This window comes from Carcharodon carcharias, chromosome 8 (genome assembly GCF_017639515.1).
Source record: "Carcharodon carcharias isolate sCarCar2 chromosome 8, sCarCar2.pri, whole genome shotgun sequence".
Classification (NCBI taxonomy): Eukaryota; Metazoa; Chordata; class Chondrichthyes; order Lamniformes; family Lamnidae; genus Carcharodon; species Carcharodon carcharias.
In genome coordinates, this window is record NC_054474.1 from 141,383,164 (window position 1) to 141,409,705 (window position 26,542).

At 43.7% G+C, this 26,542-nt stretch overlaps 1 protein-coding gene across 1 annotated transcript in view; it reads right to left on the reverse strand.

The window, feature by feature from the left end:
• The window catches only part of whrna (whirlin a), a 204,515-nt gene that overhangs the window by 12,624 nt on the left and 165,349 nt on the right, over window positions 1-26,542 (reverse strand). The window contains exons 10-13 of the mRNA XM_041193961.1: window positions 7,161-7,232; window positions 4,939-5,105; window positions 4,535-4,836; window positions 1,987-2,159 (exon numbers count right to left, since the gene is read on the reverse strand). Of these exons, the coding sequence (XP_041049895.1) occupies window positions 1,987-2,159; window positions 4,535-4,836; window positions 4,939-5,105; window positions 7,161-7,232 (714 nt within the window). The remainder of the gene's footprint in view (window positions 1-1,986; window positions 2,160-4,534; window positions 4,837-4,938; window positions 5,106-7,160; window positions 7,233-26,542) is intronic.

Here is a 26,542-nt window from a genome sequence, read left to right on the forward strand (position 1 = left end):
GTCAAATTATATTTGTTGGCTGTTCCCTTTTCAAACAATAGTGTTTCAGTCAGAATTTGGGAGAGATGCATGAGGGAACTGTAGAGTGGAGAGCAGGTCACAGATCGTACATCATAGGGAGGTGAGTTGGACATTGGAAATTGGAGGGGGTGGGACCAGCATCCATTTGCTGAGTTAAGCATAGTCAGCTGAAGAAGGCACTCCTGTTCCTCCTGACCCATCTGCTGTGCAAGAGAGGCATTTACTAGATGGATCCAGCCTTCTCACATCCCTTCAGCTGAAGATTTCCCAAAGCCCAGGGAAACCTAGCACTAAAAGTAGTAATCTTGACAAATTGGAGCTATGTAGCTGCATTAAAATATGTTAGTGATGGTCCTGTGGGGTGAGAGCAGGTTAGTCACCTGCCCCCAACCTGTCTCCTTTAAAATCATAAGTGGATGTGTAGGAAACCGGTTGGGGATAAAGTTACCACATGTTCAAAATTCTGAAGAAACATGGGACAAATCGGTGCAATGTTGATTTCTGTGGTGTGGTACATTTTGTAGATATTCATTGTGTGTGACTAAGCTCTACATGGACTCCAGGGAAATGTTTCCTTCAATTTTTTTTTTTCTCACTCCAAATATGAGTAAAAAACTTTTTCAATCAGTGAATGGTTCGGGTCTGGAATGCACTGCCTGAGAGTGTGGTGGAGGCAAGTTCTATCGAGGCATTCAAGAGGGAATTGGATGATTGTTTGAAAATAAAGAACCTTCAGAGTTACGGGAATAAGGCGGGAAAATGGCACTAGGCGAAATGCTCATTTGGAGAGCTGGTGCAGACATGATGGGCCAAATGCATTGTAATAATTCTGTGATTCTATGATGATGTGAAATTTCTCCTTTCTCCTTCTGAAAGCATTGTGGGGATCCTATTCAAAAGGCACTAATTGCTCTTTGCCATTTTACCCATGTGTCTATTATTTATGTTTGAGCTTTGACAGGGAATGTCAACAAGTTAACCAACCACAGGAAGGTGGGGTTGAAAAGCCTTACAGACAAGAGCAGCCAACATCTAAATGCACACATTTGCAACAAGAGTCGTTGGATTATGACCAGGAACAGGAACCTGGGCCAAATATCCATCCCTTAACCTAAGGATATTGAGGCAACCCAGCTAAGATTAATTAATTCAACACAGGTCGGTGACCAAATCAAGGGCCTCCTTGACCTCAAAGGTCAACCTACTCAAAGGATAAAGTCATTGAACTATTGAGGAATAAAGTATTTCCTTTTATTATAGTTCTCCTTTTCTATCAGACTAGATTATTTTGAAAAGTTGTAACAGGCAATTTTAATTTTAGAACCTCCAAGGCAATTCAGTAATGCTAGCTATTAAAAAAAATGTGTCTAAAAAAGGGGAAAAAATCAATGTGAGCAGTAGAATCCATTTTCTGTTGCCTCAGGGAGTCACTAATGGATGTTTATCACTGCTTTAGGTGCATCAGGGTCAAACAAATAAATAGATAAATCCTCAGTGACACAAGCAACATCGCAGGCAAAACTTTTTCTACCTTCCTGAAGCTATATATACATTTTACAGAACAGCTGCTTGCCTACCTTACTGTTTTGCAAGTGCTGTATCTATAATGCATCAGTCTCACAACATTGCGTCTCCGAAATTACCTCATAAGCACTTGAATACTTAATGCATTCATCTGAAATTTGTCTCTGTGCAATTTTAGCACAGCCGTTAACACATTGAAAATAAATGAATAAATGCTTTTGCCAAAAGAATGGATGTGTTAAACGTTTGTACATCCCACAGCATAATATGAGTGTACTGTGTTAAAGTTACAGTATTTAAGGACTTTGAGACATTGCAGCATGAGGTGTTACACAAATGCATATATTCCTATTTTTATTGCTCACTTCTCTGTACTAGTTCTTTTAATTAAATTGATTATCCTTCCATTCAGGAATAAATAAGCGTCAAATGCTTACTTACTGGTTTTGAAATGGCCTCTGGTCTGGCTTCATTCTCAGGCGATTCCTTGCTGACCTTGCCCTTCACAGGAACAGGGCTGCTGTCTTTGCTGTTGCCACCCACTTCACCAACATCAACTCCACTGTCCTCGCTGAGAGTTTGCCCACTGTCAGATAACTGGGAGAGGGCTGCAGCTGGTGGGAACAGTGGCATAATTTCTGTTATTGATAGAAAATAGATTCTGCTCAATCCCTAGTCACATGAGTCAAAGGATTTGAACAACACATTAACCACAAACATCAATACTATTGGTCTAACTACAGATGACTATTCCTTCTATGTACCACATTGGCCTTGGAATGATTGTTATGCAGAGAAGCAGGTTGAGCAATCTTTAAATTGGCTAGCCTTTAGTGAATTTATAGTGTACACTGCCCCAGTCTCCTTAATTCGTACTCTACCTCCTGTTTGGTCTCTTTGTGACCAATGTAGAAAAAATGTAGCTAAAATTAATAGGGCATTGTGTGGTATTAATGGAACCACTGAGTGTAAATCAAGAGACAGCATTTTGGTACTATACAGGCCATTGGTCAGGCTGCACCTGGAGTACTGTGCCCAGTTTTGTTACTCCCATCCACCCCATGCTGAGTGGAAAAGGTCCAGTGGAGAGCTACAAGATTGATTCAAAACTTACCACCTCTCTTGACCTTTACATTATCTCTAAATTATCAGACTACTTGTCTGACATCCAGTATTGGATGATTAGAAATTTCCTCCAATTAAATATTTAGAACGCTGAGGCCATTGTCCTTGGTCCCCGCCACAATCTCCCCTCTCTAGTCACTGATTCTACCCCTCTCCCTGGCAACTGTCTGAGATTGGACCAGATTCTGCACAACTCGGTGTCATATTTGATCCTGAGTGGGGCTTCCGTCTATGTAATCGTGCTGTCACTCAGACTGCCCATTTCCACCTCTAATATCACCCAACTCTGCCTTTGCTTCAGCTGATCAGCTGCTGAAGCTCTCAAACATGCCTTTGTTATCGCCAGATTTGACTATTCCAATGCACTCCAGGCCAGCCTCACACGTTTTAAACACTGCAACCATGAGATCATCCAAAGCTCTGCTGCCCATGTCCTTATTCACACCATGTCCTTTTCACCCACCACTCTGGCACCCATTTAATTTTAAAATTTTCCTCCTGGTTTTCAACTTCCTCCATGGCCTTGCCCCTCACTAGGCCTGTATCTCCTCCAGCTCACTACGCTCCTCTATTCCTGGCCTCTTGAGTATCCCTGATTTTAATTGCTCCATCACCATTGGCTGTGACTTCAGTTGCCAACACTCTAAGCTCTGGAAGTCCCTCCCTAAACTGCTCCACCTCTTTAGTTCTCTTTTCTCCTCTAAGACACTCCTAACACCTACCTCTGTCACCAAGCTTTTCTACATCTACTCTAATATCTCCTTATGTGGCTCAGTATTAAAATTTGCTTCAAAACCCTGCTGCAAAGCACCCTGGCACAGTTTATTATGTTAAAGGCACTAAATAAATCCAAGTTGTTGTTGTTGTTGTTGTTAAAGAGCCTCAGCTAATCAGGTAGGCTCAAGGACCTTAGCCTATTTACTTTAGGCCATCCAGTTTAACAGATTGTGGAGGGCGAGGGGGTCACAAGCTTAAACTATGCAACAGCAGGAATCAACTGTATGATCTGTGGCTCTTCTTCTCTGAGAGAGTAGTGAACCTCTCGAACACATAGCTGGCTAATGAAGTGGATGCTGAGTCTCTGCATGCCTTCAAGAGCCAATTGTTGGCTGGGGCAGAGATTGCAGAAGGTAAGTGTCGTTATAAATAACATTTGGTCTATGCAATCTCCTAAATTGATTTTCATCGACTGCAGGGGCTGGAGCATAAGTTTTCAGAATATTTTCTCCCTTATTGACCCTGTTTTTTTTCCCTCTCTGGAAATTTCATGACTGTGGGAATGAGGAGGTCAGGGGAGGGAGGGAGGGGGGGCGGTGAGGAGACATGTTTGCTCATGATGATCTGGCCCGTGGGGCATGCTTGACAGACAAGCTGTTTTTTTTTAGCCTGACAATTTCATATGCCTTTAATCAGAATGTAAGTTTAATATATTCTAAATTCCATTGTCAATTATACTGAAACAGAAGAAGCCATCTAGTCTTGCATAAAACTTTTCAAGCACTTGGATAGAAAACTGCATTTGTGATAGAATGATGTAAGAAGATCACTAATCTTGATTTCCACTGTGAAAATAAAACTCCCCAGTCCAGGGTCCAGAAAATCATGAGCCTAGCTCAATAAAAATTTACAGAAAGATCCAATATAGCTCTGATATCCAAGAAGAGGCTGAGAAGTCCAATTAGGAACTCATTAAATCTCCACTGAGATTATCGGACAATCTTGACACCCACTTTATTCAAGTTCAATTTAACAGTCATTTGCCCACCCTTAATGAAAACATCACAATCTTGAAAATTGTTACAGATTAAAAACTATTTATCGATGAGAAAAGCTTAACACCGTACTATATTTAAATGGCACTTACGTCGAGACTGTGGTAATGCCCTAACTTCGTTTACATCAGGTTCGCTGTTTGGCTGATGCACCTCTACCATTACAAAGTGCTGATTGGCTGCTGCTAACTGTGGATGAGGTTTGTCTGTTGACCCAGGAGGAAGGGGTGCTGGAAGATATGGAGGTGGAGGAGGAAGAGATGCAGACTTGGAGGCATTGGGCAGCAGCTGCGTTGGAGACTTAACTCTGGGAAAGGGTCCAATGATGTGCTGGTTGACACGTGAGAGCTGTGCTGCCACCTCACTGCTCATACTTTGTGTTTTCAAGTTTTTACTGTGTACTGTACAAACAGACTCATCTGTTGAAACAACTGAGGCAGAAGCAACAGAAGAATGGTCACTTGTGGCATCAGTATCAATGTTTGTGGTGGTTAACGAAGGACTGTGAGGTGCTATGAAGAATAGGCCTGAGTGTGATGATTCTGAGGAGCTCCATTTTGGTTTGTCTCTGATTGTCTTTTGATGTGATGAGGCAGGACAGGTGGACTCAGGTGGAGGAGGCTTAAAGTTTGAAGTGTTTTCAGTAAATGACTGCACGTTATCCTAGGAAGCAAACCAAAAATAATTACATTTGCAACTGAATTATTTAAAATTTGGCAAATCTTTTCTTTCATCTGGGTCTTTCCAGGCTGTGGATTTTCTACCACTCTGCAATCAGCTGCCTGGAACCAACGTTATAATGAAGCGAGTTGAACAGTTATATTTCCCCCTCATCAAGGGATAAGGTAACCTCATAATAGCCCCATAGCCCCACATCCCCACAGCCAGACCTGAACTGCTTAATCTTAACTAAATGAAGAAGACTTAGGAGCAGGAGCAGGCCATTGGGTCCTTTGAGCCTGCTCTGCCTTTCAGTGAGATCATGGCTCAAGGAGAAGTATTGAGAGTTAGGTATAGTCCTTACAGGTGTTGATAACCAAGCTACCTATAACCTGTCTGGACTAAATATAAGTCTCTCAGGATTTCAGGAGTCAATTGGGATTTGATGGCCCCAGCAATAAGCTAGCACCAAAACACGTAATAGGCTGAATGGTCTCTTTCTGCACTGCAATGTCTGTGATTGCATGACACCTGGAGAAGGTATCCCAGATTTCAGCATTCCACAGGAGTTTACAGCCAAAGTAGTGGAACAGGATGAGGACTGAAGGCCGGGTGCCATGGAGAGGGATAGCACTAGCAAATTTATATTTCTATTGGTGTAAAGTTTTACCATTCTGCCCAGCTGACATTGTATGTCAATGAAGAAGGCCAAAAGCTGCTCTCCCAAATACTGTGAACTCCAGTTTGTGTGTGTGTGTGTGTGTATACACACACGTGCTTTGGAAGAGGCTGCAGACCATGAGTAGTTAGGGAGCCTGCAGCTGGGTTCCTGGCAGCAAGGTGAGCAGACTGGGTGAGGGAATGGTGCTAGTGTCCAGATCTAACGATGTCTCTGTTCTTGAGGGCTACGGTCTGGTCCTGGAGGGGGAGGTTCAGCCAGGGGTGATGGGTGGGAATGCCCAATCTTGCAAAGGCTTTGATCTTGTGGAAGTGGAGGTGTCCAATTCTGGCTGGTGTCAATCCTAGAGGGTGGAAGGGGTGAGCAGGTTAAGCCTGGGGAGCCTTGGGAAGCACTACTGCCCTGCCTGCCTGCAAGCAGTATGGAAAGGCAATTACCACACAGCAGCACTTGCTTCCCTTCAGCTGCCATGCTTCCTGAGGAGGAGAAACCCAGCCGGCCAGGATTAAAGCTGGAAGGCAGGTTAAATATTAGAATGAAGCTGAATGCCTCATTTTTTAAAGATCAACCTACCTCCTTGGATTGGGTTGGCTGTCAATCCTGCACCGCCACTCGACGGGCTAAATGGCCTACTCCTGCTCTTATGTTCCTACCCCCAACCCACCTTAGCTAAAACCAGTAGTGAGCGGGCTGAGGTGCATTGGGTTCGGGTTCGAGATTTTAAAAATCACCCGTCTTTTTGGTGGATAATATCCTCCTCCACCTCTCTGTGCCTCCATTTTATCACTTTGTGAAGAACCTGAATCACTGTCTCAGGGCTGTACTTTGTTTCAGCGTCAGGATGCATAAACGTATAGTGATTGTGAGACAAACAATAGTTGGTATAGGGCAAACCATCCTGATTGAGCAATGAAAGCTCTGTGCTCTTTGAAAGGCCTTTGAATCAAACTCAGGGTGAACTCAACCTATTTCCTTCTTCACTTACACCCAGTCTAGTCCTAAAACCTGGATATGAACTTCATCTGTCCAACTGCAGAATTACCCGTAACTTTCAGAATTATTCATGAAAAATGATTAATCTAACATCATACCACAGAACCTAATAATTGTCTGGAAAGTTTTGATTAAATAGAACAGTCTTGGAGATAAGCAGGGGTCCTGCTAAAAAAGCAGATTCTCACAGCATGTTTCAACATTACTTCTGTTATTATGATCTTTCTTTATATATCTCCATATGAGCTGACAGCAACAAATATAGAATAATGACACATGTTATTTCCACAGTTTGAGAAACAAGAATCAAACTCCATTACTTGAACAGGGAAAAGACACAATGATACATGACAATTCAGTAACACAATACTGAGTTAAATACTCACAAGAGAGATGTCTGGCAGATTTCCAATATCTCCTTGCATTTGGTCGTTGGTTACCACAAGGTCTGTGTCATTCTGCATGTAAGAACAGGGTCAATTCACTGATTAGACCATATCCCGTCAATTAAAATAGTGCTCGCCACATTGTGAGTTGCAGGTTCCTGCGGTAATGTGCCTCTGTAATTGAACCAATTTGGCGTGCATTTTGGGGGAAAAAAAATCCTTCAAAGTCGTGGGATCAATTTTAACTTTGGTATAATGGGGGATATTGAATACACTGCCCATTCTCCACGATGGTTAATTTTCCTTTCATTCAAATTCAATTGTAGGAAATATTGGGCAGGGTGAGTAGTAGGCGGCCAACTTTATATTGCCTATTTACACCTCCACCCAAAGTTAAAACCAACCTCCCCACATGTAGTCTTGAGTTCTGTGAAATGTTGGTGCCAACATTGTGGCCCTTGCTTTCCCTAAATGTAGGGAAAAAATTTTCCCCCATTGGGGAGGGGGGAGGGAAGTGCAGGAGCGGGTGCGGGCAGGTGCGCCTCCGATTGGCACCCCCGATCGAGGCCAATTAAGGGCCACCCAGTGTAACATCCACCAGGAAGCGCTATGCGTTCCCTGTGCGGGTGGGGGGATTCCCTCAGCCGAGCGTGCGCTCTTACAGGCATACGTGCGGAAAGTGCACTGATCTCCCTGAGGCTAAGTGCTGCCTCAGGGAGACCGGCTCCAAATTAAAAATTGTTTAACAAATGATAGCAAGATTTCCTTGACATGTCCCCTCACGTGACACTGTCACATGAGTTGGGACACGTCCATCACTTTAACTCAAACCTTTATTAAATATTTTAAAACACTCATGAAACTTCATCCCGCCCATGGATGAGGTTTCATGCTTTCTCTTAAGCCCGTCAGGTCTCCCAGCCTGCCACCAACCTTAAGGTTGGACAGGCAGATCCATTAATGATGCTAATGACTTTTTCAATGGCCTCAAATATACATGTTCTCTGTACTTCCAATAACTCACCCTGGCAAGCATATTTCTTCCTAAATGCATTGTTTCAACATGTGTTTCTAGAGTGTGTCTATTTATACTCACATGAAGTGCACTCATGGACTTCTACACATGTGAAATGCTACTGTAATACCCGTCGTCAGTCAATTAAACACGCTTTCAATAAAAGTACACTATAGTTATGAGCAATAAGCTGATGAAAGGCAAACTGATTAATTCTTAGCCCTAACTCCATTCAACTGGATCTAGCACTTACTGGGGCACTTTCATTTCATTCAGGAAAAAGCTGGGAGACAAGGTGTCTTTCAGTTCAACCATTTGACTCATGTGACATTAGAAATGAATAGATATCCTAATTTGCTGCCATTCTCAAACAGCTTCATGGGGCCTGGTGCAATGAGAAATTCCAACTCCAAAGCGTTTTTAGGCACAGCCCAAAACATAGGTGAGTTATTGAGGTAAAACAGACAAGAGGTGGACTTTTCACACCGTCAACCTGATCTGAACCAAGTGATCCAGTCAAGTCTCCCCAGATAGTGAGAATGCAGAAGGATCAGTCAGTGAAGGGTACATTATTCTAAAAAGAGCCACAGTCCACTCCGACTAAAGCTGTGAGTGTGGATGGAATCGTCTGGTCCCGTTGGTGGTGAGCATGATGGCAGGCAGGGGAGGGACAATTCAGCATGAGGGGCAGCAATCAGTTTCATGCCAGTGTGAAATCACAGTTTGATCATCCAATGGTGTCTGTCATGGTGGAACATGAATCCCGCTGGAGGCCAGCGTGAACCCAATTTGCATTCTGGTAATGGGATGCAAAATAAGGCCCAACTGGGATCATCCCCCCACGTCAGATTCACTGTTACACCGGCGGGAAAACACGCCGGCCCAGAACACATCTGGACAAGTGAGACGTTCAGAAGTCGGGGCTTACATTCAAAGCCTTCAGATCGCGGACATTCAAGAAGAAGAAAGTGCTGGAGCCCTACAGGTATTAGCCCCTGGAGGAATAAGTGCATTGTATGCTTGGTGGATTCTCATGGACATGGCTCCATCATGAAGCAGCTCTTGTAAGGTGGAAGGTCTCTGTTGATGCTTCGGAACATTACTGTCTTGGCTATGGGCTGCTATGGATGATCAGCGAAGAGGCAGAGAGAGGAATGTCTAGCTGTGAGTGGGAGGGGAAGGTGTAACGGGGTTGGGGTTGGTGTGGAGTGGGGGTATGGGAGATGAGTATCTATGTGTGGCTGGGAGTAGAAGGTGTACCGGTGGGGGTAAGGTTGGGAGCAGGAGGAAGGTGTAACAGAGGAGAATGCGGCAAGTGGGGATGTAAATGTAAGGGGGAAGGAAGGTGTAAGGGAGGGAGTTTGGAGGGGGCAAGATGTCTGGGGAAACGAGGGAGTTCTGCCTCAGGAAGGTAGGGAATGTGCGTGTTCACCTGGATGTCCTGGGAAGACAAAGGTTCGGGTTGGTATGTGATGGTGGGGAGGTGAAGGTGATGACAGGGGGGGGTCAACAGTGATAGGGGAAAGGACATGTCTGAATGGGGGAGGGGAAAGGATGGGGGAGTTGATCCAAACTTCACTATGACCATGGCTGTCGAAATTAATAGTGAGCGGAGCCTCGTGTTGGATGGGCACAGCTGCTGCCTGGGAGTGCAACCAGTGGGCGGGTGGAGATGCAGGTCAGCTCAGATGGACAACTGAGAACCCCAGCAGGCAGCATTGAAAATGCTCAGGACAGTAAGGTGAGTGTGAGGGATGAAGACTCTGAGTGACTGGAGGAGTGCTTGCACGAGGCTCCGAAAGACACTGCCATACACACTTCTCCCTCTGGAATCACTTATGGCCTGGCTACATGCAGCTGAACTGCTAGTTGGGGGGGATCCAGGGGGTGGACTCGTGAAGCCTGTAAATGAAGCTGAAAGACAACATTACACATTATTCATTGAAAGTGAATATGTTTTCGGATTATAAAGTCACGAAATGTGTTCACCCATGCAACCACTTGTGATCAGAATTTCTTAACTTTTCTAGGCCTACCACTTCTTCTAGGCGCTGCCCTGACATCCACAGCAGGGGCGGAGACAGCCAGTGCAGTGGTTGTCCCAGTTGCCTCTGATGACTTCGGCATGCGTCCTCTGGACAGCCGAGGTCTTGAAGGCCCCGGCTTGTTTTCGCTGTCCTCCTGTGGGACAGCTGCTCCCTCTGAGGTGACAGAGGACAAGGTTGAGGTGGTCATGGGCAAAGAGGACTCAGGGAGAGTGGACAGCCTCTAAGATTCCTCAGTGGATGGCCCAGGGGTGTCCAGTTGCCTCTCCTCCTCCCTTTAAGTGCCTGAGGGCCCTGGTCTGACTCCTTGAGGGGCAGGAGCTCCTGGAGGGATGTTGGCGTGCCCTGTTTCCCTCTCACATTGCCACTGCAGAAACTCGTCTATGGCTATCACAATGGAATATAGGTTGGTGCGTATCTCCGTGTTCTGCTGGACTAGGGTCTCCATGGTGCCCACCATCCTTCCCATGGAGATCTCCTTACACGCACATTTGGGCACCACTTCATCAAAGAGCAGGTGGACACATTCCTCCGACTCATGTGCCACTCTGTTGAGGGCTTTCAACAGCTCTGCGTGATGTTCGCCTGCCTTCTGCTGACTCTCCGCGATGAGTTGAAAGGCCAAATCCAGAGTCTCGTCATCTAACTCAGACCGCACAGAGGCCTCTTCCCCAGCAGCCCTCCGCGTGCCGGGGGCTCGACTGAACCTGCTGCGGACACGTGTCTGTGCGGTGATCACTAGATTGTGGACCTGAGCCTGATCTAGATCTCGGTCCCACTGAGGTGTGTGTCCCTGCGCTGGTGCAGGGTGTGGGTAAGCGCTGTGACGGGTCTTCCAGGCTGCTTATTTCCAGCTCTTCAGCGGAGGATCTGTCCTCTTGGCTGGAGGAGATGACATGGATGGAGCTGAGGGACTGGCTGGCTGAGGGATCTGTATGCTTGGTAGACCCTCCTATGAGCCAAAGTAGAGGTGATTAGTGCATGGCAGCAGAGTCAAAAGCAGGAGAGAGAGCACTCACAGTTGTGTCAAGAGAGGAATGGTGGTGCAAGATCCTCACGTAGGTTTTTTCTGCTGCTGACCTCACTGTTGCCATAGGCACGGTCCACGTCCTCACTAATTAGACGATGGCACACTTCTCAAAGTGAGTGAGGGGCCTAATGCAGGCCACTCCACCCTGGTCTGGGACCTCTCCCTGCTGATTTGAGCCAGCTTCTCCTACATGGAGACAGATGGAGTGAGTGTGAGCAGGACACATGGCACTGTATGGAATGTTTGTGTGGTGACCAGAGCCATGGATGGGATGAGGACACAAGCTCCAGAGGATACGAGCCTGATGGAGATGTGGGGGGGTGTGTGTGAGAGTTAGTGGTGTTGTCCCTTGAGGAGTGAGATCCCTGTGGGTGTGTGATGGGTTTAAGAGTGTTTGATTTGAGAGTGATGAGCTGGTTGACTTACCCTAGCAGAAAGGATAGAGTCATTCATCCCTTTTCTGTACTGGATGGCTGACCTCCTCTGTGCTCTGGTAGCACTGACTGCAGCCCCCGCCTCCCAGGCTGGATTGTTGACTCCTGCGGCCACAGAGGTAGTAGAGGTTATCGTAGTGGCCTTCCACTGCGTCTAGCAGGTGCCCCAGAGAGGCATCACTAAATTTGGAGGCTGCCATATATTTTGCTTCCGGGGTCATCTGTCCCCTCGAGCAGTGCTAGTGTGAAGACATGAAGTAGGCTGCGCTCTGATGCGCTTTAAATATGGCACCCGAAGCGAGGAAGTGCTAAGGCCACGGCGTGGTGGCCAAATCTGAGCCTGCCTGCCAGCGACCCGAAGTATTTCCCATGAATACATTATTAATGAGGCGCTGGGAAGGGGATGATACAGCGTGAAAACCCGCCATTGCGCTGGTGGGTAAAACAACTTTTTACACATCCGCTTTTGCACTTAGTGCAAATCTGGGATGATCCCACCCTATATGAGGCAAATCTGTTAAAAGCCCACACAAGAGAACAGAAAGAATGATACTAACCTCTAACAACATCTCTAGTACAAGATGAGTGAATAAGCTCCTCTGATATTGTCTTTGAAATAGATCCTAAATTTGCAGTCTTATAACTGCTGTGTTTAGTTACTGTGGTATTTCCCTTCTGCAATCATTCAGATCAAATCTCCCACTGGTATATTCCAACAGCACATTAAGTTGACAGACAATCATTTTTTTTTGTTTGTTCACAGGCTGTGGGTGTAGCTCGCGAGGTCAGCATTTATTGCCCATCTCTAATTGCTCTTGAGAAGGTGGTGGTGGTAGGCTGCCTTCTTGAACTACTTGAATATTAAAATTCCACAGGCCCTATTAAGATTTCTAACGGCTTGTCACAATAGTGATTGGCTGCCTTGATGGAAGAGTTAAAAAAATTGCAAATGCTTCGGGATCTGTCTGCTGTGGTGAATAGATCATGTTTGAAAGGTGGTGAACTATTGGACTGACATTTTTGCTGATAATCCTGTACTTCTCCCCCCGCTCTTCTTCACATGTTGTGTTCTTTATTTTATCTGTATTGCTGGGCAAACTGCTTTGCACTGGGCAAGAATTAGCCTACACAGGAAGAGCACTGCTGGGTATCTCCCTCCACTGCCTGATGTGCAGCATTGACAAGCATTGGGAAAATGGTTTCTTGGTGGGAATGATTGGAAAGAGGTGAGTAGAACAAAACAAAAGTAAGAGAAAAAAAAATGCAGACAGCATCGATTTTTTCCAGATAAGAAGTTTGGTCATTTAACAAACCAGGATCAGATCGTCTATACTGCTGCAATTTTAATTTCTGAATTAACCTTTCTGGTGATCAGGTTTAACACAGATTGACATGGAAAGATCAAAACAGAAACGGGGGCCCGATTTTAACACTCTAATTTTTGAGTGAGTTAAAATCTTGTCCAGGCTGTTCAACCCAACCAATCTGTATTGGTTCTTTTAACCAACAGTAGTCCATGTCCCTTACTCCCGCCTAGTCCTCAGGTCCCTTTAATCTCCCTTTCTTCAATAGCCTATCTAATAGATATTTAATATTGTAACCCATTTAACTGATGTGATGACAGAAGAAACTCTGCATAATTTTATTAACATAATCAGAGAACTTCTTGTACTTTGTTGACAAATTTGAAGAAACTACATATAAAATAAAGACCCCACCCATACTGGTATATATTCTGACCCAGACAGAGGGAACAACTTATATTCCTCCTGGGGAGATCAAACAGAATAAAAATGAAAGTATTCCATGCCTCCTATATCAGTTTGAGATGCTGTTGTTCAGAGATCCAGTTTAGCAATTCAGAAACTTCAAAGGCACTTTTCCAGATATCGATTGTCAGACATTAAACTAAGAAAAGTCTTTCATGTCCTCAAGCATAAAAGTCTTTCCAATCTCAGGCACTGCTACTCAGAGGGCCAATTCTAGAAATTTTGGCCTGAAATATTGTCCACTTGCATCATGAAGACCAACATTCACAACTACAGCAGAATGTGAGACAACTCACACATGTGAGTGTATCACATCCCACAGATACATCACAATCTCCCTCTCCCTGAGAAATAACTGGAGGCAGCAGGCAAAAAAAGGAACCCTGCTACACATGTTCTGGTCTTGGGCATGCATTCAATTAAAGGCAACTGACAAAATGTTCACTATATATGATAAATGCAGAAGAAATCAAAGTTCAAGTATCAAAGAATCTAATGGTATTCTTCTCACGTGAATCAAAATAGACCGATAAACTATTTTATTGTTCCTATTTGCAAGTAAGTATATGAATAATCAGCTGGATTCATTATAATGCATTACACATGTCACCAATAGTGGAGAGATGAAAATCTGGGATGAGCCAGGAGTAGAGGAGTGCAGAGATGTCAGAGGGTTGCAAAATGCAAGGAGGTTATAGAGAATGAGAGGGGCAATTCGCCGGAGTGATTTGAAAACGGAGGATGAGAATTTTAAAATTGAGGCATTGCTAGATTAAAAGCCAATGTAGGTCAGCAGGCACAGGGTGATAGGCGAATGGCACTTGGGGGCAAGTTAGTGCACAGGCCACAAAGTTCAAGTTTATAGAGGGTGGAAGATGAGGACAAGTCTGGACAGCATTGGAATAGTCAAGCCTACTGGCAACAAAAATGTGGAGCAGATGAGCTGAGGCAGGGGCAGGGACAGGCAATTTTACAGAGATGGAAGTAGACAGTTTTGGTGATGCAACTGATATGTGGTCAGAAACATCAAAGACAATGGTTTCAGTCTTCTTCATATTTAATTGGAGGAAACTTTGTTCATCTAGAACTTGATATCAGACAAGTAGTATGACAAATCAGAGAGACTGATTTATGTACAACCTAAACCAAATATTTAGCTGGGTTGTGGATTATCTCTTTACATGTGAAAATGAGAGGTTGATTAAATCCTGTTTTGTTTGGTACTATTAGTTAAGTTATGATTGGTGGATAGAACACTGGAGACCTTCTTTTGGTTAGTACTGTACTGTAGGCTTTTTTATTGTCCATCTGAACAGCAGATAGTTTAACGTTAAACCCAAAGGTTAGCACCTCTCAAAATACAGCATGCACAGAATTTTGCCCTTGATGGATGGGCAGGCCCCACTGGCTCAGCCGCGGGTGCTGCTGAAACGGGCCCCACCGCCATTTTAAGTGGGTGGGCCAATTAAGGCCCACCCAGCGGGTTGCCCAACAGGAAGCGCTATGAGGTTTCATGTCTGTTTTTAAAAAGTTTAATAAAGCTTTAGTCATATTTAGCTATGCGCTTCCTGTGTGGGGGTGCGGGAGGGGAGGGATTCCCCAACTGTCAGAGTGCGCTCTTTCACACATGCACATGAAGGAGCGCACATCTCCCTGAGACTATGTGCTGCCTCAGGGAGATCACTGACAGTGTTATAAATATCAAAAATAGAATAATAAAAAAATGACTAACATGTCCCCCTCATGTGACAATGTCACACGAGATGGGACATGTTAATAAATATGACTAAAGCTTTATTAAACTTTTTAAAAACAGACATGAAACCTCATCCCGCCAGTGGATGAGGTTTCATATTTTTTCAGAAGCCCGCTGGGGCTCCTGGCCTGCCTGCCAACCTTAAGGTTGGGTGGGCAGGGCCTTTAATTGCCTTAATGATCCTGTCAATGGCCTCAATTGGCCATTGACAGGTCGGCAGGTGGATAGCTGATCACGCTGTCTGCCCGCCTTCCTGAATATTTAAATGGGGCAGGATGACCCCTGATGTCATCCTGCATCATTTTCACATCGGTGAGCAGGCCCCGCCTCCAACTCGCCGATGGAGAAATTCAGGCCCATGTCTCAGTGCTTTAGTGTCAACTGAGTTTATAAGTTTAAGTACTTGTGTGGGGCTTAATACCTCTTGATCAGAAGGTTGAGGCAAGAGTACAACCAAATGGGTCAAACTGAAGCTCAGAGTTACACCTCACTACTATAAATAATTTTAGTACCTCAGTCTAATTTGTATAAAAAACTACATGAGAAACATGATAATAAAAACATGTATTATAATACTTCCTACTTAAGACATTTTAAATGTTGCAAGTAGGTGTCCTACATGTTCACTTGACATTTGGAAGCACACTAGCCTCTGACTTCTGAGCTCATCTATGTAGCACAAAAACACAGGAACAGGAGTAAGCCATTTAGCTCCTTGAGCCTATTTCACCATTCAGTAAGACCATGGCTGATCTGTGACCCAATTTCATTTATCCACCTTTGCCCCACATTCCTTGATATCTTCAGTTAACAAAAATCTATCAATTTCTGATTTAAACTTAATAATTGATTTAGCATCAATTGCCAAAGAGAATTCCAAACTTTTATCACAATTTGCACATGGAAGTGTTTCTTAACTCCACTCCTGAAAGATCTGGCTCTAATTGTTAGACTATGTTTCCCATTCCAAGGGTCTCCAACCAGCAGAAACAGCTTCCCTCTATTTACCTTATCAGTTCCCTGTAATATCTTGAAAACTACAATTAAATTAGCCCTAAACTTTCTAAATTCTAGGGAATACAACTCTAGTTTAATCTGTCCTTGAAATTTAACCCTTGGGGTTCAGGTATCATTCTGGTAAATTTACGCTGTACTACTTCCTAGGCCAAAACATTCTTCTCATGGTGAGGTACTGGGGATTGCTCACAGATCTCCAGGTGTGGTCTAACCAGGGCTTTGCATAGCCATAGCATAACTTCAACCTCCTTGTAACCTAGCCTATAGAACCTATAGCCTATGTTGTGACACAGAGGTATCCGACTGTCCTTGTACACAGAAAGTTAGCATGAGGGTACAACATGTAATTAGGAAGGCAAATGGAATGTTTATTTCAATGAAGGGTGGAGTATAAAAGTAGGGAAGTCTTGTTACATCTGTACAAACTGTTGGTGAGATCATACCTAGAGAACTGCATACAGTTTTGGTCTCCTTATTTCAGGAGGGATATTCTTGCATTGGCGGCAGTTCAGAGAAGGCTCGCAGGATGATTCCTGGGATGCAGGGGTTGTTTTATGAGGAAATGTTGAGCAGTTTGGGCTTATATTCATTGGACCTTAGAAGAAAGAGAGGTGACCTTATTGAAACATATAAGATTCTGAGGGGATTTAACAGGGTAGATGCTGAGAAGATGTTTCCCCTTATGGGGGCAATCATGAAGTAGAGGGCATAGTTTCAGAATAAGAGGCAGCCCATATAAGACAGAGATGGGGAGGAATTTCTTCTTTCAGAGGGTCATGAGGTTTTGGAATTCTCGACTCAGAGAGTTGTGAAAGCTGGATCATTGAATGAATTCATAGCTGACATGGACAGATTCTTGAACTATAAGTCGTCAAGGGTTACTGGGGGCAAGCAAGAAATTGGAATTGGGGCTAAGATCAGATCTTATTGAATGGTAGAGCAGGCTCAAGTGGCCATATGGCCTACTCCTATTTCTTATGTTCTAATGGTCTGAGTTCTCTGGATATAAATCCCAGTATTCCATTTGCCTTTTTGATTATTTTCTGGATGTCCTCATGCTTATCTACATTGAAATTCACTTATCACAGCTTTTCCCATTCACTTAATCTATTAACACCCCTTTGTAATTTTATGTTTCCATCTACACTGCTTCCATTGCTGCCTATCTTTGTATTATCAGCAAACTAGGATATGTGACTCTCTATCCCATCGTCTCAAGTCATTAATAAATTACAGTGAATAGTTGAGCCCCAACACAGATCCCTGTGGGACACTATTAGTCACATTTTGTCAATTAAATTACTTGCCCATTATCCCCATCTCTGTTTCCTGCCATTCAGCCAATTTTCCAACAAGCCATTATCTGATCTTCAATTCCATGATCTTCAACTTAAGTCAACAATCTCTTCTGAGGGACTTTATTGAGTGCCTTCTCAAAATCTATATAACTAATACCCATAGAGAGCAGTGACTTGCAATTTAAAAACAGATCACTATGAAGCACTGTGAGGCATCCTGAAATGTAATAAGTTGTCATTTAAATGCAAATTCATTTTTTTTCATATAATTCCTCTGGCAGTTAGCTGGCCTCAGTATGGTATCTTAATCACTATTCACAGTCACACTTACATCTAATATTGTTTCTACACATTAGAAGATAACTAAAATCTGTCAAATCATTTGTTAAAAAACATACAAAATGTTTTCATTAATGCGATCACAGAATGACAGTTGCGCTTAAAATTAACTTACACAGTGCATCTAATATATATCAAAATGTGAAATATCAGGAGTAGAAAATTGAATAATGTATGTTTCAATGGCAGCGCATATAGTCGTATAGCTGATTCAAGGTGAGTTGCATTATGACATTATCTGTCCTACAATCATCACAGGTCACAAGAGAAAACATGAATTTCTCTCTTTTTTAAGGAAAAACACTAAATTTCCAAGATGTTGCCAATATTCATTGCAGATGGCTCTAGATCCAGGCCAGCCTCCTGTTAACAGATGAGAAAAAGGCTAAAATGCTGCAAATATGAAATAAACACAGAAAATGCTAGAAATACTCAGCAGGTCTGGCAGCATCTGTGGAGCGAGTTAACGTTTTGAGTAGAATGTGACTCTTCTTCAGAGACAAAGGCTATTTGGGCCTCAGTCAATACTTTGCTGTGTAGACTGATTCCTTCCCTATCAGAGGAAAATAGAGCATTTACCTTTTATAAAAAGTGAAGATCTGACAAAGCAGCTCTCTTCCTGCAAGTTTCTAATTGGCATTGTCACCAAATCACTGCCTCAGGAGTTGGCCCTCAGCAGCTGAGAAGAGTCTCAACCGTCAATGGAGGAGATGGTTATTAACAATCCATCATCTCCTGTTCTGTTAACTGGCATAAGATTTTATGAAAAATCCCAACACTGTAAGAGCATGATGAGCACTACAAGTATGTGATACTTGACAGGTCTCAGAAGCTCTGTGCAGGTGGTGACCTTAACTGGGAAGCCAAGCAATGCATGGCAAGATTAAAGTTTATTCATTTTTAGCTATAATTATTTTGTTCAAATGATTGAGGTGGGGTAAAGATTTTGCACAAATACTCAATTATTCTTTCTCACCATTTGCTTTATCATTTCTGTGAACTTCCTCAGCTTTGTTCAGTTTGACATCTTATCCCCAACTGACCACCTTTAGCCTGTGACTTCTCACAACCTGATTCTAGATTGGTCACTCATGGATGGAGATCTTTGAAGAATTTGGGTCAGCGAGCTGTGGTTTTTTTCTTCATTTTCACTTTACATGATATTGAATGTCAACTGAGACAAGTAGGCTGTAAAAAAAAATCATAAAACTTGTCTGCCATATAGGGAGGATTAAAATATGCTGTATTTAATTAGCTAATAGGCACTATTTTATCGATGCAACTTTAAGGTTGTGGGATTGACAACCTGTGCCAGCAAACCTTTTGTGACAATCTTTAAAGCTCATTCTCAGACCTACACCTGTCTTTTAGTCTGTGCACCAGCAAATCGCATTAGTGTGTCTTAAATTTGCATTATTTAGTAGGATGGATGGCAAATCAGTAATAAGACCTCATCCTGTCTTCTGTGATGCATTTTCATTTTTGGTTTTCTCTGCTATATTGGGACAATGACTCATGCTCCGGCACCATTTTGTGAGCGCTATCAACTCTTCAGGACCTTGACCAACTGACTATTCTTCATTTGTGAAGCTAGCAGGCTATAATTGGCTATGGGAGGTATAGATTGTGCATACCCAAACCTGCAGAGACCATCTTTCCTCACTAGCGTCACAAGGCACCATTCAACAGGAATCACTGCACCAGACAGAAGCGGAAATCATGTTTGATGTCTTTATTTCCTAGTGCCAGGGTTGTTGAAGCCAGTTACAGATCTCTGATTGCCATGCTGGGTGATGTCAGCTCACAGTACATGGTGGATATTGAACCTGAATACCTTCCTGGCCAGTAAATTTAATGGGAAACAGGGCAGTACATATACTCCCTAAGCCACTGGTGCAACCATACTGTTGCATCTCTAATTTCATGTTGCGTGAGAACACTGCAAGGCCAGAAGTTCACGAAATTGTTAGAATACTGAATTAAAAAGTCTTGCTTTTAAATGGTGCCTTTCACAACCTCGGATGCCCCAGAGTGTTTTATAACCAATAAAGTGTTGCCACTGTTGCTAAATAGGACAGACACCAGCTACTTTGCAAGAAGGTCTCATAAACAGCAATGGAGTAATGCCCAGATAATCTGTTTTAGTGAAGTTGATTGAGAGATAAATATTGGCCAGGACTCCAGAGATAGCTCCCATGCTCCTCTTCAATACAGTATGTTGGGATTCTTTACATCCACCTGAGAGTGCAGTCAGGGCCTAGATTAAACTTCTCTTCTGAAAGACAGGATCCCAGACAATGCAGTACTGTACTGGAGTGTCAACACAGATTTTTGTACACATCTTTGGAATGGGGCTTGAACCCACATCCTTTTGACTCAGATGGGCAGGATTTTACTCTTTGGATCCGGACTCTGACATCAGGACTAGATGGGAGTCAGAAGCCCACTCTCTGGAGGAAACTGTCACCTGGCAGTGATTTTGCATGAATTGGCCAATTCTTGGCCAGAAGGCAGGCTTGTCATCCAATTAAAGGTGGGGTCGGGTTCTCGAAGCTGGAGGGCCAACAGGAGATCCTCCAGCATGGAAGAAGCAACTGGCTGCCTTTTCAGGGAAGAAAGGGGGAGGACACTTCAACCTGGAGGCAATTTCCAGCTTTTTAAACTCTTCAATAAAAAATAGACTCAGCCACAGAGCCATGAAGATGGATGAGCAGCCTTACTACTGGACTGTCAGCTCCAAGCAGCTGGCCTAGTTCCCAATGTCTCAGGGGGCCCAGAGGCCAATCAGAAAATTCCAGTTGATCTCGAACAATAGGCCTTAATAGGCCTTTATAGACCTGTAATTAGCTACCTGCCGCTTCAGGTTAGTCTCACCATCCCACTTCCAGGAAAATGGCCCAGGGGTGGGATGGTGTTGCTGGCAAACCCATATACTGACTGGCAAGGTGTAATTTTGTGTCCACCCACCTATGAGCTTGCCCCCAGTAGAGGCTAAAAATACTGCCCAAGAGCACGACTAACCAAAACATAGCAACTCACATCTTGCAAAGTTATACAACTTTTGCTCTCAAGGCCTCTTTAGCTTCATTCAGCTGTTTCTCCAGCTCTTCTGTCTCCTTCTTATATCTGTTGGCTTCCTCCTGGAACCTAGAATATTGCTGCATCTTCTCTGCCAACTGGTTCTTCAGTTTGTTTAGAATGACATTAAATTCTTCCTGTTTCTCTTCATAATTTTCCAGAGGTACGAACTTTGACCTGAGGGATCCTTGTAGTTTGTGAAGGTCTTTCAACAGGTTTTCCTTTTCTTTGCGCAACTCACTCACTTCATCTTGAATTCTATCATCCAGCAGAGTCTTCTTGAGTTTCTTCTGCTGTTCTTCCATGTCGTTGTTTAAGACAGTCTTCATTTCTTCAGGTTGTTGAATAGCTACACACTCCTTTTTCATCCAGTTGCAGTGCTTGGATGCTCCATGCTCTTTCTCTTGCCTTGTTCCTTTTCCAACTGAGGAGATTTACCAGGATGTTGCCTGGGCTGGAGAGTTTTAGTTATGAGGAGGGTTTGGATAGACTGGGGTTATTTTCCCTGGAGCAGAGGAGATTGAGAGCGGACAAGGTTGAGGTGTATAAAATTATGAAGGGCATAGTTAGGGTAGACAGGAAGGAACTTTTCCCCTTGGCGGAGGGATCAATAACCAGGGGGCATAGATTTAAGGTAAGCGACAGGAGATGTGAGGAAGAATCTTTTCACCCAGAGGGTGGTGGGAATCTGGAACTCACTGCCTGAAAGGGTGGTAGAGGCAGAAACCCTCATAACATTTAAGAAGTATTTGGATGTGCACTTGCGATGCCATGACATACAAGGCTATGGGCCTAGTGCTGGAAAACGGGATTAGAATAGTTAGGTACTTGTTTGACTGGCGCAGACTCGATGGGCCGAAGGGCATTTATCTGTGCCGTAGACCTCTATGACTCTATAGGCTCAATTTTGCCATTGGCGGGCCTGCTCGCCAAAGCGCAAAATGATGCACGATGACATCAGAGGGAACCCCCGACATCATCCCGCCCCATTTAAATTTTCAGGGAGGCGGGCCTGCAGCAAAATCAGCTGTGAGCCTGCCGACCTGTCAATGGCCAACTGAGGCCACTGACAGGGTCATTAAAACAATTAAAGGACCTGCTCGTCCAACCTTAAGGTTGGTGGGCAGGCCAGGACCCCCAGCGGGGAATAGGTAAAACATGAAACCTCATCCACTGGTGGGATGAGGTTTCATGCAAGGATTTAAAAAGTTGAATAAAGTTTTAATGAAATTTATTAACATGTCCCATTCTGTGTGACATTGTCACATGAGGGGGGCCATGTTAAGGATTTTTTTTCTATTTTTAATGTATATACAACTGTAAGTGATCTCCCTGAGGCAGCACTTAGCCTCAGGGAGATGTGCGCTCTTTCGTGTGCACGCGCGAAAGATCGCACTCTCGCATTTGGGGAATCCCCCTCCACCCGCACAGGAGGCGCATAGCACTTCCCGATGGGCGTCACACTGCGTGGGCCTTAATTGTCCCGCCCACTTAAAATGGCGGCGGGGCCCGCTTCTCTGGCAGGGATCGGCTCCCCACCCGCCATTGATTGGGCCGGGTCCGCCCATCCGGTAGGCAGAAAATTCTGCCCTATGATTCTATAACTCAGGAACTCTTCCTGTTTCCTTTTGAAATCTCTCTGGCCAATCAAGGTTAATTTCCCTCAACCAATTTCAAGCTAGAAGTTTTGGTCCTCTGCCTTCTAATACCATCACTGGTATCTGTGCCAATTGGTCTGTAATGAACAGTTACTCTGGTGATGCCTTTTAACTGGATTTCTTCGCCTGTGTATATTTTCAACTTGTTCCAAATTTAATTGTTGGCCACCTTTATTTAGACATCTGAAAGTGTGTTCTCCTGTTACAGTGGTAGAAGCACTCGTGTCTACTTCCATTTTTAAGGGATTACCATTCACTTGCACTGTGACAATAATTGGCTCTGCCTTCCCAACTTTCATGTTGAATAACGAATAAATGTCACAATTGGTTGTTTCTGGCTCTTCTACACCAAATACTTTACTTGACTTCGATTGTTGCCTGGAAGCCTGTTTAAATCTTGCTTTGCAATGTTTCAGTATGTGTCCACTTTTGTGACAGAAATAACACACTGCCTTTTTAAATTACCAATCGTTAGGAATATGATTGTTTCCCTGTCGATAAAAATTAGTTTTCAAATTTGCTGCCGAGCTGGTTCCTCTAAATTTTTGATTAGCGGGGACTGTTTCCCGTTTCGGGCGGATTCCGGCTTTTCACGCCACTTTCGGCTGACCGTTCCCGCCCAACTAGAAAAACAGCGTCATTTTCCACACCTTGAGTCGCTTGTGAACCCCTTACAGTGCTTTCCGTCGCAAGTGCTATTTCTAACGCTTTCTTAAAATCAAGATCCACTTTAGCCAGTAACCTACACTGAATAACATTCTCTTGCACATCACAGACCAAACAATCCCTGAGCATGTCATTCAGGCTTTCACCAAAATATTCTGTAAGTTGTTTTAATTTTGCCATGTAGGTAGCAATGGTCTGCCCTGGAGCTCTATTCCCTGAATTGAACCTGAACCTCTGCATTGTGACTGAGGGCTTGGGTTGGAAATGTCCCTTAACGAGGTCTAGCAATTCACTGAAAGTCTTTGAATCTGAGTCAAGCTTCGAATTAAACTGTAGGATTTGCTCCCACAAATACTCAGGAGAATCGCCCTCCTCTTTTCTTCCCCTGTGATTTTGTTGGCTTGAAAGTAGAACACAAGGCATCCTGTATATTGAGACCAGTCATCTGTGGATAGTTCAAAGGGATCGAGTGTGCCAAACTGCAGCATCTCGGATAAGTATATCTTCCTTTCTTCTTAATTATGTTAGAAACTCACAATTGCTGGGCGAGGGACAGCACCGGATCTGATTTATCCTCATCGCCAGTTTGCTATAGAGTTGTTTTTCCAAGCAATTTTTCTTGGTGGAAACATTGAACTTTATTTACAAGACAGTAGCAGCAACTATATATGTACATCAAAGTCTAAAACTAAGGAAAAACTCTCCCCTAGAGGTTCCCCATGCTGCTAACTCATTGGTTTACACAGATCATGTGATCTTACATCACAGGATTATTCTTAAAGCTACAGTCCTACATTTATCAGAACTATAGTTACTACTATAGATGATGGCTATTTCAGGGATTACCTCATCTGCCTTTCAATGGTACCTCCTTCAGCAAGGGTCCCACTTCCTTTCTCTTGGCACTCATCTGCCTGGAGCAATTGGCATTTTCTGGAGGTGGGCAGTTATTTAACTGCCACTCAGCCCTCAGCTCTGACTTGTTACAGGTAGCTCTGATGACTATCAGGTTTTAACACCAGACCTGACATATAGGTAAATACACAGTCTTGCGGGAATATAGGGTGGGATTTTCCAGCCCCACCCGCTGCCGGGATCGTCCGGTCCTGCCGAAAGTCAGTGGACTTTTGGCTGGGCTGCCGCATCCTCTGGGGTGGGTCCCACCACAGCAGGGCCAGAAATTCCCGACCATCATAACAGGAGTAGGCCGTTCAGCCCCTCATACAGGTCCCACATTCAATATCATCCATGATCTGTATCTCAACTCCATCTATCCATCTTACATTAAACATTACAAAAGCATAGAGGGAAGGATAAAGTAACCTCAGGTTCCTCGGCTGTTTATAATTGACAAAAGCCCATCCTTAGAGTGTGACCATCCTCCTGCGACAAGCCTGATTTCATGCAGCTCAGTGCACATTCATTTGATTGATTAAGTTGTGAATTTTGTTACAGGGCTGATGTCTCATTGGCTGATTGTAACTATCAGGGATCCTTTGATTAATTAATTAATACACAGTTGGCTTCCTTGCAAATGAAATGGCATCGGATGTATTTACGGCACATTTATTTCACTCTTTCATTCTTTCCTGGTCTGCTCCTCCTAAAACCTGATTGAACATATTGAGGGTGGATTTATTTATTTATTTCATTCTCGCTTGTTGTGTTCCTCCCAAAGCCAGGGTGAATTTATTTAGGCCACACGTATTAATTACTTTTTTACCAGATACTTTATGGCTCAGGCACAACTGCATGTTTGTAGGCTACATTTAATTACTTCATGGCTGAATTCCAGGCCCATATAGGGAGACCTTGAAAGCTGATTCAATCCATGGATTAGTCCTAAAGTTGCTCCATTAAAAAAATTTAAAAATTCCTCAATTTAGAATGTGAAACAAAATATGTGGCTCATAACTGCAGCAGAGCTTAGCGTCAGAGAGATTGTTGTGGATGTAGCTAAAAAACATCAATATTAGACACAACTTTGATGCTGTGGGATTGCATACCTGTGTCAAGAAACCTTTTGGGGATATCTTTAAGGCTCAGTATGGGGCTTACACCTGCTATTTAGGGGTGTAGATCTTTCTATGGCTAGTAGATAGTGCATTGGCCAGAATTCAGGGTTATTCCAGAAATGTTCACAGAGATGCTGCCAAAACACTGCCAGAAAGAAGTGGAGTGGGTGAGAGATTTGCTCGTGTCCACACACACCCTGACCAAACCACCAGAATTTTGGAATGAAAGCTCATGGATGTGGGTTACCTGTCCATGTTGTGTTTTTTTCCCTTCTGAGGAAGTTCAGGCCAATTGTTTGATCAGCTACTTCAGATTTTACAGTAATAATCCAAGCATTGCAATGTTTTTTGTTCATGATTAATGATCTGTTTCAATGCCAGATTCATGGGTGATTAGTGTAACCAAATTAAACTGTGGTTTTCAGCACTGATTAATGTGTTATTTGACAGCTGCTCTGTGAATTTGCTGTGTTGGTGACCCATTACTGTTATGTGCTTTTAATTTATTTTCAAACTGGTTCCATTAAATTGATGGCTGCTCACAATGGGGTCAAAATTGCTTTTTGTCAAATTTATGGGACATTTAGATTTCTGTAAAAAGTGATGGGACCTGGGCAAATGTACAAACAGTGTACATGGTGATGGTTAGCACTTCAGTGACAATTGCAACCACTCCAGGCATGGATTAAGAAGCATTAGTAAAAAGACCAAAAGAAGAGATTGAAAAGCTATGTTATACATGTTATGCCCCTGTGAAAAGCAACCAAGGCTTTTCATAAAATGGAGCGCTTAAAACCACGTCGATCATAGAATCATATAAGCTTAGAGAGCAGAAGGCCATTTGGCTACCCCTTCCATCACTTTGCTGATGATCAAGAGTAGACTGATGGAGTGGTAATTGTCCAAACTGGATATGTCCTGCTTTTTAGACAGGATATACCTGGGCCATTTTCCATATTGCTGGGTGGATGCCAGTGTTGTAGCTGTACTGGAACAGCTTAGCTAGTGTCATGGCTAATTCTGGAGAACAAGTCTTCAGTACTATTGCCGGAATATTGTCAGGGCCCATATCCTTTGCAGTATCCAGTGTCTTCAGTTGCTGTTTGATATCTTGCAGAAGAAATTGAATTAGATAAAGACTGGCAACTTTAATGCTGGGTCCTCAGGAGGAAGCCGAAATAGATCATCCACTCGGCACTTCTGGCTGAACATGGTTGCAAATGCTTCGGCCTTATCTTTTGCACAGATGTGCTGGGCTCCCC